This window comes from Branchiostoma belcheri, unplaced genomic scaffold (assembly GCF_001625305.1).
Source record: "Branchiostoma belcheri isolate BF01 breed outbred unplaced genomic scaffold, Haploidv18h27 scaffold165, whole genome shotgun sequence".
Taxonomy (NCBI): Eukaryota; Metazoa; Chordata; class Leptocardii; order Amphioxiformes; family Branchiostomatidae; genus Branchiostoma; species Branchiostoma belcheri.
Genome location: NW_017803102.1, coordinates 324,956 through 346,855, shown reverse-complemented (window position 1 = coordinate 346,855; position 21,900 = coordinate 324,956). Strand labels below are relative to the sequence as shown.

Sequence of the window (21,900 nt, the reverse complement as noted above, 5' to 3'; positions counted from 1 at the left end):
TTTTGGTTGAAAGCGCTTTGTTTCGGTATTTCTTATCAGAAAATGAGAATTCTGTTCTTCAGTAAATCTCTGTCACATCCCCACACAAGAGAACTATATAAGCATCGCAATATGGATGGGAGGGTTATTTTGTAGCATACTAACTTTGCTCTGACTTAGAATAGCCATATGTCTAGACTTCTGTGAGGTACTGAAGAGAATCCGGCATCCGCCTTTATTAGGGATATCACAACCAACATCCAAATTATTTTAAAGATCATCTTTAAACTAGACACGAATATGGAGATGCTATGTTCTAAAGTAATACTAACCGTAGTCATGGCATGTAACGGTCATGTATGGTATTACATATTATAATGCAACATTGTTATGACACCATCAACCACAGATGAATTCTATGATACATGTATTTTGAATCTTATACACAGCACGTGATAGATGTTTTGTGCTAGCATATATGTGTCCACATCCAATAAAATAAGTATAGGTTGCACATATTCGTCTGTATATATGGATGGAGGGGCTGATGAGCACGGGGAGGTCCTTAGGCCATGTTGATTTGATTATATGGATGACATCCGCGCGCGCATGAATTTTCGGCCGTTTCCAAAAAAAAAAAAAAGTCTCCAACCACACTGTAAATTGTACAAAACAGTTGCAAAATTATAGCCTGGGTTCCATCCTGGTTAGTTTACGTCCGCTCGTACAGTCGCTACTGTAGGAGCGGACGTAAACTAACCAGGATGGAACCCAGGCTAGCAAAATGAGCAAATATATACCGAAAGTTGCAAAAAAAATATTTGAAAACGATTCCAACGTCGTAGAATGCCAAAATCAAACAAAAAACTAAAATGCAAAGAAAGGAATTTAAAGAGTAGATTATTCGCCATACCATACTCTGTGTCATTTGTTCGACCTTCATAACAACGTAGATTTTATGAAAGCAACTTTTTTTTTGCAAAACTTTTTTTTTTATTCGCTCGCTCGCATCAGTTTTGGGGTTCCCAGAGGATGTCATCCATATAATCAAATCAACATGGCCTTAAGGAACGCGGGAGGACTCAGGGTTCCCATGGCAAGAACCTCCAAACGGCAGAGTTCATTTCTGCATCACACAATCAGACTCTATAACTGTTACAGTCAAATGCAGACGTAGTTTTTATGTGTTGTACATATTGTAATTGTCGTGAATCTGTATGTTCTGTTCGTACCTACGTTGTATTTTTATGTATTATGCAAAGTCAGCACAATTCAGCGGTCCATAATTCTTTTTTTATGCACTTCTGCCATGCTGACCACTGTTTTGAATAAAGAATAATAAAGAATATAGATGTAGGAATGAAGCAGACTTTAATAGTTGCAGGACCACATTTGGTCAGCACGTCCGTGGTTACACAGAGATGATGCTGTTTTGTGCTAACATATATGTGTGCACATCCAATAAAAATATAGCTTGCACATATTGGCCTGTAGATGTAGATTTGAGGAATGAAGCATACTTCAATAGTTGCAAATTGGTCTGTAGATGTAGACATAGAGCATATACTTCAAAAGTTGTAGGACCACATTTGGTCAGCACGTCCGTGGTTCCACAGAGGTGATGATGCTGAGGCGAGATCCCCTGTCGTAAAATTGGTAATCCGCGTACATATTTCCCCGTGGGCGTTCTTGAACCACTGAAATGCTCCATTGTCACTAGCCCCTGGTAAGATTAAGGTCGTTTTCTCCCCATAGTAAAGCAATAAGTCACGGAAACCCTCCGACAACGATGCATTATCCACACGTATTTATTACGTCCGCTGGCGCCCTGGTATCTCCCATTCCGACCGCACTTCCTGGTAATGTATGGTGGTGAAACTCCCACGGACTTGGCTGCATGAATATACGGATACATTGAAAGTCTTTCTTTTTTAAAATTCCAGTTTTTGAATTGTATTTCATTGCAAGTAACTAGCCTCCTCAGGATTAGCCTGGGTGCCATCCTCCGTATTTACTTTTGGAATTTCTTTGTCTATGGTTTTGATTTTTGTCAATATTAAATACAATACTATGTCAAGCTGTTTAAATTTGAGGATACATTGAAAGTCATTTTCTTTTTAAATTCCAGTTTTGGAATTGCTTTGTCAATGGTTTTGATTTTTGTCAATATTACATGGAATGCCATGTCAAGCGGAAAGAAGGACTCATTCAAAATTCCAATTTTCCAGGCAGGTGGTGAGAATAGAATTACGTTCACACTTCTGCACACTGCCACTCTCCAACAACTCCCAGTGCATAAGGCACTCTGTGGCAGACATGTGAAACAATTCCCATTAAACTTATCGCAGATGCTAAGTAAAGTCTAACTTACGTATCCCCATGAAAATGCAAACTACTCAAAGGCTCTCAAAAAAAAGTGTGTGATAAAAGTGAGATAAATTCAGAGACATATGAACATAGTTGGAGTTGGAATATGTTCCATGTATAAATCGAATGAAGGTAAATCGGCATTTCGGATGCCGACATATTCCAGAATGCCCAAATTTAAACCTATTTTTTCCTTTGAAGAGGTTCATCATTCACGTAAGATTAATAGTTAGTTAGTAGAATATTCATCAATCAGTGACTAATTTCGTGTTCTCGCGAGACTAGGTCACTCCGAGATCAAGATGTACAGTCTACATCGAAAATTTAGAGGTACGTATTTATACCTTTCTAAAACAATCACTGGTTGATGCATTTTGCTTTTTCTTTATTTTTATTCCTTTGCAATTCCATGAACAGTTGCATTAGCGACTGTTTTCCCTTCTAGTCATACCGCTTGAAACAATATGATTCAGCAACGCTACAGAAAGATTCGGATGTAATGGAATGACATCCATTTCAACGTAAATATACGGTTTCCTCTGATGGCCGTGTGTGCTCTTGTCTTCCCATGATGGGATTTGTACCATTAGACAAGATTGCATTCGATGCAATTGTTTTCAATGATGGATATGATAGCGTTAAGCTCCAGGGATTCCTCCTGTCCATTTATGCGTTTCTAAATGATAGCACCATTATTTAGGATATATAAAGGAAAAAAAAAACAGGGGCTTGCACTGACATTAAGAAATCCCCATAGGAAGCAACTATGTTGTAAAAAAGGGTACAGATGATGTTTATGAAAAAAATTTCTATGAATTATCATCTTATGTTAGAAAATTATGTTTTACTACTGTTATTCCGGATTCAGCTGATATTATGTTTTAAATCATGGTGTAAAATGTTGTCTCCATATTTCTGTAGAGTATTGTATTACTTTAGGCATGCATGCTCAGCATTAACTTCGGTATTAAGGTCATAAATACCAAATAATTGCATGCTTATTAAATTATGGACTCTTTATTCTGCATATCATCTCATAACGTATTACGAAAAGTATTACGGAAAATTAAAACAATATTTTGAAACAGTTTGAACTAGTGACAACGAAATAATTAAAATTAAATATTCAAGAAGCTTGAATGTGTAGTCACCAATGGCCATATGCTCGATCTATGCATTGTATAAGCCGGTTCACCGTTTCAACTGGGCATTGGCAACGTCAAAGCTAAGGTAAGTGCTCAAAACCTGGAAATAGTTTGTCTTTACCATGCTTGATACCATGTGCAGGTGTTTTTCTTGAGTTTCTTCCTCTTCTCCAACAAAATAAGGTCAATGAACTGAACCAGAGGTCTGTCACCATGGTAACTGGCGTTGGGTTACATAATGTTGCAAGTGCCATGCAGAACTGAGTTCAATAGGGGCTGCGTGGTCACCATATATATTTCAGACAGAACAAAGCTTGTTAAGCTCGGCCATGTGGAGGTAAACATAATGCATTTGCTTTCTAGTGTTTTGTTTTTTCCCCATGCGCATTCAGCGTCTGTATATTGTCCACATGAAATGAGTAAATAACTTGTGAGATCGAGAATGACGAAATAACCTAAACGCTAGAGAAAACATAGTAAGGGGAATGATTGATAATTAAATCGAATCCAGTAACCCACTGATCCGGTTAACTATAGGCTAAGATGTCTCCTGTCTAATTATCATGCATCATTACCTGTACTCGTAGGCTTTGTTATTCTGTAATTGTTATTCTGTCTTACATGCAAATGCAATACCTTTCGCCATGTTATCTTTGACAGAGTACCTATTTGTTTTATATTGTTTTATATTTTGTTGTTTCTACATAAGATAACTCGAGAAGGCATGGATGGTTGTTCATTTCAACATCATTTTAGGCCGAGTGCAATTTTGGCCCATGGAAGAAGTAATTAAGTTTTTTGGCCCAACCAGACCAGTAATTATTCCTAAAATTCATAACCATTAAGTACCGATGGCCTTTACTGTAGACTCGGCCATTCATAACCATTGGAAGGCGGCGCGGACCCATCTATATGTATAGTGATCACCAAAAGTAGGCTAGTCCGACGAATTTACTTATTTCTCAGACTACACGAGGAAGCCAGATGATGAATGTTGAGAGCAAAGAGTTAAGATAGGTGTTGATGAGTGCTGAATACTAAAAACGCCATGAATCTTTCAACACCCTGGGGCGAGGGCTCGCGAGTTCTATGTGATTTCCCTCACATCTATCTAGCATATAGTGTACATAGCTTAATTTCAGTGGATCATTGGCATCATTATCGCTGAATAGTGATGCTGGTAATCAAGGAATGGTGATCCTTTTACTTGATTTTATAGAACGTAAGATAATATTACTCTTGCAAATATTTCTGCACTATTGCAAGACCTGAGTGGGACATGACTCTAATTTCCAGCATACATACAGCAAAGATAGCTTGAATTTAGTGATAACAACGTGGTTTATTACTACTATCATTGATAAATAGTAACACCAATGATCGAATATTTCAGATCATTTTATTGATCTGAAATACCCATTTATATGTATAGTACAATATTTTTAAAAAATTTTCTGCACTACTGTAAGACCTGAGTTGGAGATGACTGAAATACGAGGATTACTGGTCTGCAGGTGATATACTATCTCTGCTGTGGGTATGCCTCAGACATATGTTAGCTATGTCCTTGATGCGTTTGCCATGCTAAAAGAGAACATTACCTGGTCCCACACATCATTTTTATGACCCCTTCATAGGGACGAGCATGTAGATTTCCCTCAGGGCCATTTGTTCTTTGCTTTTTTTTTGTAAAGTTCTTACCAAAGTCATGTAAGTTTACTCTCCAAGCAGAGGTTGTGGGGGAATGATCGTTAGCTTTTTATATATGGCCTTTTTCTTGTCGCTACCCCCACCAACCGTTGGTGGCTGGCGACCTTCTATGGCTAATAGGTACTGCCTGACCAATTTGATACTGTCTTTTGTCACTGAAAGGGATCTGCTTGGAGATTAATGAAGTTCTATTCACGGGATAGCAAACCTAGCAAGAGAAACAGCTGATAATAGCAAAACCTGAATTATTTACAATTGAACAGCAATATTTCATCTTGAGTGGACAAACTTAGGCAGAGCTGCAGCAGTTTGAAAAAAAAATTAAATTAGAAAACAATGCCAAAGTTGCACTGCAATCAAAAATTATAATCACAATTTATAATGTTATCAGCACCACTTGAATAAATAAAAATATACATATATATATTATAAAAGAAGGTAAACAGGTGCACACACGCAACAGATAGTGAAACATTGACACTAAATGAACCGCCACACATATAGGAAACCTGGTCTCAACATCATGGGCTACGATTTGATTAATGGTAGATGTGTATGATTCATTTTTCATTACTTCATGATCTTGATTGTTTTTATCTAATGTTATTACACACGCGTCCTTTAAGTTACATATAGGAGTTTTATACGTTTTTTTTTACTCTTCATTTCCCACTGACATTGCGTGACTACGGTATACCCTTATCGAGTGGGCGTGGCCCCAAACAATGTAACGAGATTTCAATAATGATTAAAGTCATCACGTAATCGATGACAGTACCGTATATCCGCTATCAAACGTAGATATTTCCACTCAGCAGCGGCATGCTTCAATTTCGCGGGGGAAATTGGTTCGGGACATCAACATATCCCCTGTCCTCCGCAGTATCAGATCTGTGAACGCGCATATATTCTACATACTGCTGAGAAACAGTGTGGAACTCACACATAGGGAGACTTGTGTGCTCGTCTCGGTGTCAACAACTTTGAACCAACTTAGGTGAAAATGGGTCTCGAATAATTGTACGAAGTGTCTTTGATAGATGGACTTGCCGTGCGTTGCATGACGGCTTGATTTTTAAAGTTGTAAGTCAGCACTGCGTCAGCTGGGGCCTCTGATTGGTTCAGACGTGATCAACGACATGTTTCAGAAGCACCTATTGGAGGAGGCAAACCAACACTCAAGTTATATCAACTTATTTTATGCCCTCACCAACGCAAATAGAGGACAAATAATACGGAACAGGACAATACTCATTTTCACTTGAGTTAAGCGAGGAAAGTCGTGCAAAGTGTCTTTCCCAAGGACACAAGATCGGTGGCATGTCATGACTCGAACCCGGGACCTCTTGGTTCCGAGTTGAGCACTCTGCCGCTACGCCACACGAGTCCACAAACGCATGACGGCTTGTTATCGCGCATCTGAGGACGTCAGGTGACACGGGAAGGGATGTGACAGGAAGGTTGCTACAAGGGGATTCTGAAATATGGTTGTATGTTTTCTGCGTAAATAATTAACCACTGGGGAACAAGAAACTAATGGCCATGAATAACGGAAAGGGATATGTAATAAATGCGGTAATAGCGGTGCGTTTCTCACTACAGCTCGGCACCAGGTGGGGAGAGTGGCGGGGGAGACCGGCTCTTCTAGAGTTAGTACTGACGTAGGACGTGATAAATGGTCTATCTGCAGCAACTCAAGGTAAGAACTTTATTTCATTTTCCACTCTTCCCACCAAGTAACAGTGCAATGTGAACTATGCATCAAGTAACATCTAGCGTCAGTGCACAGTAAACCAGTCAGAATTGCCCTGATGAAGATGACAGACGGTCATCTATTTCATTTTTCTTACATAACACCAGTCTAACTTTTTTTATCTGAGTAGCGTGCAGTGTGTGGTAGGAGTTTGAGTTTTTTATGCTTTTTATTCGGTGATTTGGATTCTAGATATAAAGCTTGTCACGCAATGAAAGCAACCGGCTGGCAATGATACAAAGTGCATATATTGAAGACTCGCAATGCTCAGCTCAACTTCATTCAATACTCCACTACTTTTCTGCAAGATAAAACAGTGTATTTGCGTCGTTCCTTTTATTGGCTGCACTTGGCGTTTGATTGATAAACTTTTTAAACTTCCAGCTTGTCTTAGAGAGAAGAGAGTTCCTCAGTGCTCCGTTAAAAAGACGTTCTGATAGACAAGGCAGTATTGATGATCACAAATTAAACACCACCACCAAGTCAGGACTCGAACCCGGGACCTCTTGATTCCGAGTCGAGCACTCTGCCGCTACGCCACACGACCCACACTTGGAATTTGATAGATAAACTTTTCAAACTCCCAACTTGTCTTAAAGGGAAGAGTAGTTCTCAGTGTTCCGTTAAAAAGACGTTCCGTGAGACAAGGCAGTATCGGTGATCACAAATTAAACACCACCAAAGATGATGAAAATAACGATCTCCACTAAATAACGTAAGCACCACTGTGACCTTTCTCATGGTCCGATGCTGTTGAATTTCCCCGAACATACGGTGGTTGGGCAAATCCATAACGCATCTCAAGATGTACTTTCTTTTCATTGTTCCTTCCTCTAGCTTGACTGAGCACACCGCTTGTTCTACTCCTCAGGCTTATGAGAAACCTTCGCGTGACGCACCGAAAATCAATAAAGGCTCAAGTAATAGCGGTAGGTAGGGTATGACTTACCGGGGGATCGCCTGTTGCTAATGTTCTCCGACAAGAAAATTAGATCAATCGATGGATATTAAAACTTGTTCTGTTCAATAAAGTAGAGAACCGTCCAAAATCATTAGGTTTAATGAGCAGGAAAGAGAGGTCATGAGGATCAGTTCCAAATGTCCGTAACTTCTAATGAAGGATGCGGTGTTTAATAACTGTGAAATACGACCTGGATGGTGTGTCATTAGAGAAAGGCGTAGCGACTTAGGGATCTCCTAGTCAGACATCCGCAGACTCCTGATGCTGATCAGGCCACTCCAATTTAATTTGTTGGTTCTCGGATTTTTTCATAGAAAAATATGAAGCGACAGGGCGAAAAAATGAAATAAAACAGGTCAAGGCATCCTATTATAGCTCCAAATGCAACGATAGGAGCCATGTCGTCAACACAAGAGGCTGTGGAACTTTTAATAAAACCACTGCATTGATGATGGAAAAACTGTAACAACTATCAAGAAAAAGACTTCCCTCAACTGTTGGGGGCAAAATATGAGCATTTTTTAGTTGATTCATTTTTAGTTCATTCTTTTTTTAGTTCATTCTTTTTTTTTTTTTGCATATCAGAAAAAGGAAGAGGCGAACCCGAGAACCAACAAATTAAATTGGTGTGGCCTGAGTTCGGACTAGCGGCTTACGCATTTGCTCGTCAGATATCCGCAGACTCCTGATGTTGGTCAGGCCACTCCAATTTAATTTGTTGGTTCTAAGATTCGCCTTTTCCTTTTTTTCTGATTTGAAAAAAAAAATGAGAAAAGATTTAGGTTCTGAATCAACTGCAAAATGCTCAATCAAAGACATATTTTGACCCCAACAGTTGACGAAAGCCCTTTTCTTCCTAGTTGTTAACGTTTTTGAATGTAACAAGCAACTTTGTTTCATTCAAAGTTCAAAACTATTGTTTTAATTGTAAACCAGCCTGGTGTGTTAACTTCATGGCTCATATCGTAACATTTTCGGCCTTCAGGGGTGTCTTGGTGTGTGTTTTTTTCGCCCTGTCTCTTTATATTTTTTCTGGAAAAAAATCCGTGAACCAACATATCAAATTAGTGTGGCCTAAGAGTGGTAAGAATTAGCGCTGAGTTCGGACTAGCGGAGGTGTCGACGGGCCAATTTGCCTTCCGCTGTCCGAAAATCACATCAATCCGCTCGCCTTGCAAACAGCGGAGGTCGGCTGCAGGATCCATTGAGGTGCGATGACCGGTAATGATCTGCAAGGCAGTGATAGAATTGCCAATTTGTAGAGAGTTGCCGCCAATCCCGCGTATGAATAACTCGGTACTCAAATCAAACGGCGGAAATTTGGCTTCATTTTGTGATGGACGCTCCTCCCTAGATCAATGATTTACGTCAGTAATGTAAATACGTCAGCGATAGAGGCCTGTATACGTACTGCTTACGGCGTGACCGTTTCTCTAGGTATGTAAACGCAAATCTGATTACCTATTTGTCAAGTATATCCAGGCTATTGGCATTACTCTGGTTTAGAATGCTGTTTTTCTGTGACTGAATGCTGCAGCGAATATTCACCACAATGAACCTAAAGGTAAACTAAAATGTGACAGGCTGAATAAAAGTTCTAAACGGGAACTATGCGGCTCCAGATGTCTTACTGAGGGACGACTGCGTGTGCAAGATGTCGGTAGCTTGAGGAATGAATCCCCTCTACTATATACGGTAAACTAAAATATGATTATCCATTTGTCTACTAGAGGCGGGCTATTGGTTTAGACTTTTGTCTTGCTCTCTTTGAAGGCTGCGGCAAATATTCACCGGGCTATTGGCATCACTCTGGCTTAGATTTTTGTTTTTCTGTGTCTGAAAGCTTCAGCTAATATTCACTACAATGAATGATGCTCAAAAATTAGAGCCTGGCTATTGGCAGAACACTGGTTTAGAATTCTGTCTGTCTGTCCCTCTCTCTCTGAATGCTGCAGCGAATATTCACCACAATTAAGGATGCTCAAAGAATAATATGAGGCTCAAAATATGATTACCTATTTGTCTACTAGAGACGGGCTATTGGCATCACTGGTTTTGGAATTTTCTATCTCTGAAAGGTGCGGCAAATATTCACCAGGGCTATTGCCAGTATTGGCATCATTCTGCTGTAGACTTTTGTTTTTCTCTTTCTGAAGGCTGCGGCGAATATTCTACCCAAAGAAGGGTGCTCAAAGAATAATATAAGGATGCGGCCCAAAATATGATGATTACCTATTTGTCTACTAGAGCCGGGCTATTGGCAGCACTCAGGTTTTGAATTTTGTTTTTCTTTCTCTGAAGTCTGCAACGACAGCGAGTATTCACTACAAAGTGCACGAAGGATGCTCAAAGAATAATATGAGGATGCTGCCCGAAATATGATTATTATTTGTCTACTAGAGCCTGGCTATTGGTAGCAGTCAGGTTTTGAAAATTGTTTTTCTAAGGCTACAACGACAGCAAATATTCACTACAAAGTGCATGGAGGATGCTCATAGAATAATGTGAGATGCTGTCCGAAATATGATTACAATTTGTCTACTAGAGCCTGGCTATTGGTAGCACTCAGGTTTTGTTTTTCTGAGGCCACAACGACAGCGAATATTCACTACAAAGTGCATGAAGGATGCTCAAAGAATAATGTGAAGATGCGGCCCGACCCGTTTCCGCTTCACAGTGCACTAAAGCGTTAAATTTGGATAATATTGGAAAACGTGAGGGGGCAGCGGGGAATGATAATGCATCATGGCAAGCCGTCACATCATTTCCAGCACGCCCTGCTTTGCTTGCGTTAACTCGAGTCATCTCGGGAGTCTACCAAGTTTCTAATTGGCCTCTTGCCTCCACGGGAAACACTTTTGCTGCGCGAAATTGCGCGACGCGTCCCATCTATTTGTATCCAGCTACCCGTCTGAAGATAAAAACGTGTAAAGCATAGCGATTCTGGGGTGAAACTCCCAGCGTTGATGCGGCATAATCCCCCTCAAACGACATTGCTCATAAAGTTTTTCTTCATTTCGGCGTACTTTATTACGTTGGCAGTAACATTGCTAATATATTCCCAGCATTAGCCGTGACATTGTAAACATGAATACTGTTTTTATGTCTAACTGCAAATAGGGCGAGCGGGATAATAACAATAGCACAACTTTGGTACGGTTTGCTGCCGTAAAAAAACGTGTTTGAAAGACAGATGCTTTCCAAATGTGACTACTTTACGTTCCAATACAAGTACTGTTACTCTACTACTACAGTATTATTAGATATAGATAAGCCAAAACATTGATTTATTGTAACACTATAAATTCTAATAATGATTAACATTTTAGGGTTGGCGTCTTGTTATCTGTGGTAATGCAAAAGCCAGTCAGAAGTAGATTAATATAATCAGTGATCCTTGTGAATTCCGAACATGAATGGTTATATTATTAAATCTATCTGAAATGGGGTCGTTGTAATACAAATCCTGTCTCTGTCTGGCCGCGGCACGATAACGTTTAACAACCCCAGTCTTCAGTACGAGATTTGTATACGTCTTTTACTAAGTGTCTAAAACTTTCGCCCCAAAGTTTTCGTTTCGTTACTCGCACAACCAGATATTAAAGTTGTGTAGGAAAGTTGCCAACAAAGCTCATTTAATCTAATGCACAAAATTGTATTATGTAACTTATTCTGTACATAAATTTACAAGTTTGCAAAATTGTATCTTAATGAAATTATTATTAGAACCCCAAACGCTCCACGCTGTCACTTCAATATATAGTTTATAACAGTGAGTAAAGACGTCGTCTTTTTCTTCCCAATACTTCTTCTTCCCAATTCGTGCAAACCTCAATTGGTTGAGGGCTCCAGCACGGTAGGGGTGGGGTTACTGGATGGGGTGGTCGCTCGTACAAGTTTTGTGTGTGTATGTTGTTGCCTGCAGCTCCTCAATGGGCAGGGGCGCCACTCCCTGTCCGCCACTGAGGGCAGGGTGGTGGTGAGTACCCGTAACTGTTGTTCAGAACGACATGGTGCTAGTGGCATTCTTGAAGGCCTGTAATGTCTTGGCTTTAACATTATTTTCTGGTAGACGGTTCCACTCCCTAACTGGTCTAGAGAATAACAGTAAGCAAGCAGTGTATAACAGTAATGCATATTAGCAAATGTTTCTCTGATATTAACGCATATAGTATTCGTCAGTACCCCAGTAATCACTCTTGCCGTAGCCAACTTTGATGTCGGATAACGTCCGAACGGCTTGTGCTAGAGCCACCAAACTTGGTGACTTTTCCTAAAATATTGTTGCTAACAATTTCATAGCAGTGAGATAAATTTATAATTTTTCGTGTTACCATGGCAACGGATTTCTGACAGGCATTTTTTTTGCGCAAAATTCAGTAATTCTGTTTATAGTATTCGTCAGGACCCGGTAATCACTCTTGCCGTAGCCATCCCGGCTACCCGCGCCCGTGACGGATGGTTTGGAGAAGGCTGGAGGTGCGACCGATCGATTGGCGCTTCCATGCAATATTGGAAATCCCTTTGATGACCGTGGATGTTGCTGTTGTCAGAGACGCCTCCTGAGAGACGCACCCAGACCATTTCTGCGTAGCGCGGAGGAACTGATTTATCTCCGTAATGCTGACAGCTTCATGCGTTTCCCGAATAATCGTGCATATTCCTTTGCATGATGCACCCAGGGAGCTCTTTAGCACATATATGACCCTAACCTTTTCACCTTTTTTTTATAATGCGCCTTTCATAGGATGTCATGAATTGTTTTAGTTGGACACCATGTCGTTTGTGCTGATCAATATCAACGTAAGGTGTTGTGCTCGATGCATCATAAGTCATCATGTGTGAACAACTGGTTTGCATGCTCAGTAGGTGTCGCATGGTTTATTGCTGTATGACGCTGAAGTATTGTAAACACAATATTTCATTTCGTCTCGATGAGTGATGATGTGCTTTACCTGGTTTAAATTGCAGCTTATGTTTTTATTTGCATATCATATTGTATTTGTTGTAACATTTTTATTCAATACCTGATTCAAATAACCTTTTCAAACTGCAAATATGGTTAAAGAAACAATTTCAATCTAGTTTGAAAAATGTTAAGTATCTGGTATAGGCCCTTTAGGGTGTAGGCCCTTTACTTTGGCCCTAATGCATTTGAACAAAAAATATATGCTTTTACCCGCTAAAATCAGGGGCTATAAATACAGGCTATAATCTGAAATCCATATACCTGTGGCAGGAAATCTTTCATAAAATAGTGCACCTTTTGGCTGTGCTATGGCTGTTGCGAAACTTCAGGTTTATAGATAGCGATCAAGTTAAGAATATTCATGAATAATGTCATTTTGTGTAGATCTGTTGTTTTTGGATTAACTCTGCAGAACAGTCGTCAGACAGATTATTTGTCTTTTATTGTGTTTGACGATTCAAATCCCCTGTGTCAAATTCGGGATCAACTTATCGTGGTAGAATAACAATTTGAAGAATCTGGTTGAACGTATTGTAAGAATTCTGGTAGGTTTAATATCAAAAGGATTTCCCGATACGTTGCAGTGTAGCCGCGGCACGCACCGCTGAAAACGTTATTGCATATAACCCGGTCGCCACTTTCTGGCCAGCTCACGTTCTGTGTTGGTAGCTTTGTTATCGGGCAGATGATCCCAGCAAAATTCCCCGGTGGCGAAAATCCTCAAGCCAGCGGCCCCCTCCTCCAGGATTCGGCAGATAATTACGTCCAGAATTGACTGCACTCGACCTATAGAGGACATGGGGATTTAGACATGTATTACCCATAGCTTCGAGTTCGGAGCACTTAACTTCTGAGCCATCTGGGGGCAGGCGATCAATAGATACAGCACCTTTCAGAGCTGTTTGTGCTTATCCAGAAGTGGAGCTGTTTAGAAACTAAAAGCTAAAAGTCACTCTATTAAAGTACACTGTAATCCACCACATATATAAAGTTGCGACAAATTATCCAGAGGGCTAGAAACTGACCTGAGATCTGAGGTATGCCCTGGTAAAATAAATAAACTTGAAACGGCATGTACAATGATGTATAAACTCCTTTTTTTCAAAAGTTAGTTTCAGCTAAAGCCCAAGTAATATAGAAGAAGGGGATGCTATTCCGGACTATCTATGATATAACTGTGTTGGATATCAAAGCGTAAGCCTGCATTCATTTACGTCAAGGCACATGCTTCGGGGAATGTAAAACGTTGAAGGGTCAGCTAATACACAAAATTTTGAAAGTTACATGTTGCAGCTGACTGAAGTCTGAAACTGTAATTACACCATTTCCATATCTGAGAATCATTCTTCACCTCCCGGCTCCCCTCTCATTACCAACGCATTGATCACTGGATAAAGCATTGACCTGGTTTATCTGCATGTAAAACGGTCGAACGCTAAAGAACGAGACTGAAATTATGACTGTAATGTTTTACTGCTTCAATTTGGCGCATTTTATTTCAGTTTTAGCAGTTTAAAGGCATCCTATGCGATTTCAGAGCATCAAAACTGGAAATATTCTGAATAAGGCAATCTTTATGATATTGACACATACTGCCTCACATTAGCACCTTTGAGTCAGTATTTCATACTTTGGGCATTTAAAACTGCAGAAACAAGCCCCAAGATGAGTCCTTTATTTTATAGGTGGTACCCTAAAAATCAGCCAAGCTAAGGGCCCGTTCCAGTAACTATTTTCCGTCAGAAGTTTGGGCAATTTTGCTCTATGTGGGTCACTTTACATTGGGATAGTCTTGTTCAACTCAGTATGGAGATAAATGACTAGAATATTGGCTCGGAAAAATTGCGTATTTTCGAGCCCTAAAAACTGCCCTGGGTGCCTTTAACTGTCTCGTTTTTCGGAAATATCAGCACGAGTTGCTGCAGGAAATACCCCCGTGGCTGCTGCTGCCCAGCAGTACAAATAAACGATCTTGACTGGACGCTCATCATGAATAATGGAATCGCAATGATGGGAAATACCACGTTATGCATTGTGCTATCACAGACCATGAAGCTACATGATTATAAATGTATTGAAAACACATTAAGAACCAGACGTGAAACACGTAGCGAAAGTAGGTTGATTGATGCGGATCGTCATCAGGCTTGTAAGTTCCAATAATCGTGATTCTATCTGAAACTTGAGGATTATGATTTTAAGTACCAGTTTTCTCAACTAAAATATCATGAATTGTACACTGTATGCATAGACAAGTTGGCAGTATTTGAATCTAATCATAGAAATTGAGATATTATTATTCAACCACGTATAGTTCATTGACCTTTTTAGCATGCTGCCTCTGACCAGAAATATGGTCTGCAATTTACAAGTTTCAAAATTCCACCCAGTGTGGCGCCGAAATCTGAACGACGTAATTCCACGCCGCCATTACCCCACAGAGCATGCAACAATAAGGGACAGTCAGAAAGTGGAGGGAAATAGTGCTCATATAGCGGTTTGTATCGATTTCACACAATAGTGAGAATTAGTTGCCACTTGAATATGTAGTAAAGCCGTTGCCGTCGATCTTCTGCCCCTTTCCGTAATTACGTGCGACACGCTAAGTTTAGCATATCCGCTGCAGCGGGATGCCAATTTGTAGAGTCGATACAATGGAGGATTTGCTATGTGAATCTCTTTGCTGCAGGTCAATAGGGATGTACCGATGTGCCACGGGTAAGCGGCGCTCACTTGTCAGCCGATGCGGTGGGTGTGACAGTGCCGTCCTTCCCTGATGAGGAGGGGACGTGCCCCTTGCGCAGCGCGGCGGGAACCGATTCCTCATGGATTTGGGCAATCGGACAGAGCCGTCACTCCAGCCTGCTTCAATTGAACGCAGGACATATTTTCCTGGGCGTAATTGGAGCTATAATGAAGACAAAGGAGCGGTGACATCATCGGATGATGAAAGTAGACAAGAAGGTATTCACTCTTCTGAAACGTCACCTATATAGCCGTCGTGACTCCAGTAGAGGATGGATACCACCCAGTGACCGACCACGTACTTCTGAAGAAGGTATTCACCCTACGTATTTGTCTGCCTAGATTCTAAGAAGGCGCCCCGACCGAGCCGCAATAAATAAGGAAGGCTAATTGTAAGTCTCTTCACGCAGAAGAAAGTTAGGACCTGATGCCGTGTTCATGTGAAGCCATAGAAACTGCGACTGTGCTCCGCTATACCTACACTGTTGTAGCTCGCTGTTGTGTAAAGACTGCACAGAGAAACAGACCTGAGTATGGCTCCCCGGCAGTCCACCGAGAAACCTTTCAATATCCGCTTCCTGTCATTCCTGCTGCTAACTACCTTCTCCCCGGTGTACACCAACAACTGCCCCAGGATCTGCGTCTGTAGCGGGTCCTTCTCTAACGTGTACTGCGGCGATAGCAATCTCACCAAGGTCCCCAACAGAATACCGGAGAGGGTTGTCTATCTCAACCTCCACAGCAACAACATTAGCAAACTCATCAAGAACCAATTTGCCAACTTGCCACAGTTACATACTCTACAGCTCAGCGCAAACACCATATCGGAGATCGACAACGATGCCTTTGTCGGTCTGGACAATTTGCAAATCCTCGAACTGTTTTACAACAGCCTGGTAGTCGTACCGAGTGGGGCGCTCAAGTCACTGATCAACTTGAAAGAATTATGGTTGGGAGGCAACCCGATAGTCTGCCTGGATGCCTACAGCTTCTCTTATCTGCCTAATCTCAAACTCTTGGATTTGGGGGAACTGAGACAGCTTAGGGGGATCTCGAATAACGCCTTTGCGGGGTTGAGCAGTCTGGTGTACTTGAACATGGGAGTCGCTAACTTGCAGACCGTGCCTTATCTGCAGCATTTAACCAGTCTGGAGGAGTTGAATTTATCAGGGAACATTATCAGGATCCTCGGGCGAACGTCGTTCCAGAGTATGTTCAGGCTCAGACGGCTGATGATTATTTCGTCCCAAGTGAACGAGGTTGAACCACTAGCCTTTGAAGACTTGCAGGCTCTGAGTGAATTAGACCTTTCCTACAACAACCTCAGCACATTACCATACAACCTCTTCGCCGCGTCGACATCGCTGGGGAAGGTGAACCTAAAATACAACCCGTGGAACTGCAGCTGCGACATAACGTGGCTGGTGGAATGGCTGCGAACGAAAGTACGTGATAGAACTTGCGATGCATGCGGGGAGTGTCGATACCCGAAGAGGCTATTAGGAACATCCGTATTTCGTCTTCCAATAGAAATTTTCCGCTGCCCTCGTCGAAAGATAAGCAACTATTCGATCCAGCTAAACGTTACAGAGGGCGAGGACGCATCCTTACCATGCGTGTCAGGTCGGGAGACCGCCATCAGTTGGATAACTCCTAACGGGACGACAATACGACACGGCAACTACGAGGTCCGCGTCAAGGTCTTCAACGACGGCAGTTTGAACATCACGAGAGTGACCCTGCACGACGCGGGCGTGTACCGATGCATCGCGCGTAACCCAGGCGGCAGCCAGTCCGTCATCACAACGCTGAATGTCACCACAAGGGCGTATATTACCGATATACCAGTACTAGAGGAGCCCATGGAGGATGACTTCGATCCCTCCGTGTGCACGCTGGGGCTTGATGACCAGAGCTGGTCTAACGTCAACCTAAACACCACCAGCAGATTGAATCTGACCTACAAACCGCCGACTATGCCCCCTGGTGGTACCGTTTCCGTTGATGAAGATGATGATGAATACGACCCTCTGGCCTCAAGAAAGTTCGACCATTTGAGCGTTATCGTCAGCTCCATCGCCGGCATCGTGGTGCTGGGACTATCTGTCTGGGGGATCTGCTTCCTCTGTAAGAGGTGTCACGACAGAAAACGGTTCCTTCAGAAGAAATGCAAAATGAACGAAAGAACAAAAAAGAAACACGAAGACGACAGCTCGTGCTGCTGTCGGAAGTATTGTTGCTGTTGCAGGCATAAAATGGAAAAAGAACCAGAATCGGTAGAGATGCCGCCTCCTGATATATACAGTATAGACATCAAAGTAGACATTGAAAAACAGCCCAATGGGACGTTGAAAAAGTCAAAAGCTTCAAAAGTTGAGACGCAAGTCTGAAAACTGTGGCTCTGTAACATATCACTTGTATGTAGCTGTATGTACTTGACCAAATGGAAGCAATCTTATAGGAACAAAGATTATTGACAAACTGTAGGAAATCAATAGAGCTGACCCAGGGGTCACTTGGATACAAAGGCAGTAGGTCAACGTTCTTGTACCATGATATATCTGGCATTGTAAGGTTATCATTGATGATGACATGACAGCTTTTCAAGTTTTCAGAGTGTCAAGTGGAAGTGCAAGTAAGTATTAACTGTGGCGGCCATCGCTCCTGAGCCGGCATTACGATAATGTGAGATTATGAGGCAATGTACTATAAACAAGACCATCCAGATGTCGATTATTGTATGGCATTCAAAGAACATAGGAGTAGTATAGGGCTACGTGGTAGCTCGATGACCTAATTGTAAGAAGGGATTGTCAAAAAGGGGGGGGGGGGCTTACTTACAATGTGAAGAATACCCATTTAAAAACTGCTGTCGATGTGGTATATACCGAAAAAAAAAACATCAGAAATTTGGAAAAAAGAACTGATTGAAGCAATTGTTGATACAGGCCTCCTTCAACGAAGAGGAATTTGCTTTTCGACCACCCACGGCACATGATAACTCACAATTGCTGAGTTACTGTGTGTGCCAAACAATTCTACAAAGGTAACAGGATATTCAAGCCACTTTAGGAAAATCAAAGAAAAGTGTTATATTGTGCTATCACTATAACATTCAGTTTTTTCACAGTTGCTTTGTTTCTACGGATTGATCAATTGGAAAGCATTTTAGTAGTGTCTCAAAAACTAGTCTTTTTCTTCATTCCATGATTTTCAAACATGTGTAAATGCGGTTGTGCATGGTCAGCATTTAACCATCATTGCTGTGTCATCTAAACACCGAATGACGGTTGCAGATTAACTTAGGGAATCTATTGTTTATACGGATTGATCGAATGAAAAAGTTTAGTGATGCCTAGAATGCTATCTAAAAGTAGTTTATTCACTCCATGATTTTTAAACATGTGTAAATGCGGTTGTGCATGGTCAGCATTTAACCATCATTGCTGTGTCATCCAAACACTGAAAGACGGTTGCAGATTAACTTAGGGCATCTATTGTTTATACGGATTGATCTAATGAAAAATAGTTTAGTGATGCCTAGAATGCTATCTAAAAGTAGTTTTTTTCACTTAATGATTTTGAAACATGTGCATTGTCAGCATTTCTCCACCATCGCTGTGTCATCCCAAACACTGAATGACGGCTGTAGTAACAGGATATTCAAAGCACTTCAGGAAAATCGAAAGAAACTTAATGCTACTACTATAACATTCATTTTTTCAGTTGATTTGTCTTTTCAGATTAATCGAATTGCAAACATGTTATTTTTAAGCCATTGAGTTGAAAAGAGAACACATGTGTAAATGTGGTTGTGCATTGTCAGCATTTCTCCACCATTGCTGTGTCATCCGGAACACTGACTGACGGCCGCAGATTGACTTAGCTCATCATTGCTATGACTATAATATTCAGTTTTGTACAGTTGCTTTGTTTATACAGATTGATCGATTCGATTGTTAAATCTTTGAAATACACTACAATGACTTTGAACCATGTGTAAATGTGGTTTGCATTGTCAGCATTTCTCCACTATTGCTGTGTCATCCGGAACACTGACTGACGGCTGCAGATTGACTTAGCTCATCAGTATGAAAGTTGCATGGTCAGATCGATCCCAAAGTAACGGTCATCAGCGAGCCATTCTGTTTCTCTCTATAGGATTGATCTGTGATCCCAGTTGACCACTTAACCAGTTTTCAAAAGGTTATTTCCAGGGGTCACCAAAGCCCTGAAGGGGTAGTTCAATAACGTCAAATTGTTGTCTTTGAAACGTATTTTTTTCAGAGAGAGGATTCTGGCGCCATTGCTGCCCTTCTTGGCACTATCTGATTGCCACAGTCTAATACGATATTGGATTGGTATTATTTCGTGTGCGTGTGTTTGACTTACGGTCTATATCTAGTTTATGTATGCCTCCTTTATACGGGCCCGTGTGCCTGGAAAAATGAATAAATGAAATATAAGAGCAAAAATCATGAGTCATCTCGATGTAATTTGATTTCGAATATAAAATGTAATGAAGTAATGGCTGGTGTACAGTATGGATTGGAATATTGAATTGTAAATAGGGAGACCCAAGTGCAGAGAAGATGCATTTCGCCTCGCCACCATTTGAAAAATACGTGGTCACATCTATACTGTGTTATATTGCTGTATCTAATGCACATTATTGTTACGATGTGTTGACGATATATACGTAGTGAAGGTACAGTTAATCAAGAAATATCGACAGCCAGAAACAAAGTGCTGTCGTAAGGTAAATTATTTTTATATCTACTATCCGTAGTGTATTGACTTTCTGTCTGTGAGACCTTGCACTCCCTTTGTACTTTTAACGATCGGCATTGGGGTACAATCTAGGGAAGATCTGACTTCTATCAATTGTGCGAAGAGAAACGACTTCGTTGGCATATCGCCTGTCTCCTGGGTGTAAATTTGTGCGAATATCTGTTAAAGTGTGACAAAAATGTAAATGTTTGAAATTAAAGAATATTACAGAATCAGACTGGAGTTTTTCTTACGTTACGTTTACTGCATGATGTTGTTGCATGGTTATTCAGGGCTAGAAATACTGGGTGCATGTGCACCTTAGTGCACCCAAATTTGGAGCTGTGCACCCTATTTTTTTTTCCTCTGGGTGCATCCAAATGTTTTTGTAAGTATTTTTGTACGTATCAAATGTCTAATAGTAAACAGGATATTCTTGGCATCTAAGTGTCAGAAAAACAATACAATCTTTGTTGTAGTACTTGTGTAAGATTTTGAAGGTAGCTCCCATTTCAGATTAAAGCTTAGAAGAGGAGCAGTAAGATCTATACATAGGTTTTGTTTTGTATGGTGCACCCCAAAAAAATTTTGTGCACCTAATTTTTTAGGTTAGGTGCACTAGTTCCCAAAAATGAATTTTGATCCCTGTTATTGGATGTGAGGAATAGCAGTAACATTGGGAGTGTTTTGAAAAATGAGCCAGTGTTGATGTTAAAATTTGGTGATCGTTCTCTGACATATGGGAAGTAATTTCGGAACACCAATTACTACAGATACATGCATATCAGTACACCCAAGCGTAGCAAAACCTGTCCGAGAGATGGAAAACTTAAGTAATACTGAAATATTTATTAATGAGATATACGTAGAGAAAACACCGGGGATCAGCATGGCTGCCTGAAGAATTTTGATAATGTGAAAAGTTTTTAGACCTAGGCTTTGGGACGAGGAATATTCAAATCAACAACTGGATGTCTTGGAATTTTCAACATCTATCATAGCAGTAATTATCTTTGGGTGAAATAATTAAACCAAGGTAGGTGCATCTTTTTACTTGTTCTCTAAGGGGAGTCAGAATGATAGAATACCAATTTCAGCATCTTCAGATCGTTATTAATCTTTCTGACTCTTTGGGTTAGCTATTTATCGTTTGGGTTGTACACATTTGGGGCAAATCCCAAGTCATAGACGCAGTTCGTTGCCAGCCAGAGTATTGTACAATGTAAAGTTTGAAATTTCAACATCAAACATTCACTAATTCCATTAGAGAGTAAGGATGAATTGGAATAACAATTTGCTGCAAGGATATCGTATTTTATTTAGCAATATCCACCCATGAGAAATAAACTTTTTTTTCTTCTATTTCTTAGTCTCTTCACGTAAGTAAAACGAACGAATATGGAAAAGTCATCTGTGTACACATGAAAGTTTATAACGCAATTTAAAACACACAAATACACACACACACACACACACATACACACACACACACACTCACACA

General features: G+C 40.7%; 1 protein-coding gene across 1 annotated transcript; it reads left to right on the top strand.

The window, feature by feature from the left end:
• The first annotated feature begins 6,816 nt into the window (after positions 1–6,816).
• On the top strand, positions 6,817–18,019 carry LOC109466389 (leucine-rich repeat-containing protein 4C-like). The gene is made up of 2 exons (XM_019764102.1): positions 6,817–6,900; positions 15,574–18,019. Exon 2 carries the CDS (start codon positions 16,163–16,165, stop codon positions 18,017–18,019), a length of 1,857 nt encoding a protein of 618 aa, XP_019619661.1. The 5' UTR covers positions 6,817–6,900; positions 15,574–16,162.
• The last annotated feature ends 3,881 nt before the right edge of the window (positions 18,020–21,900 follow it).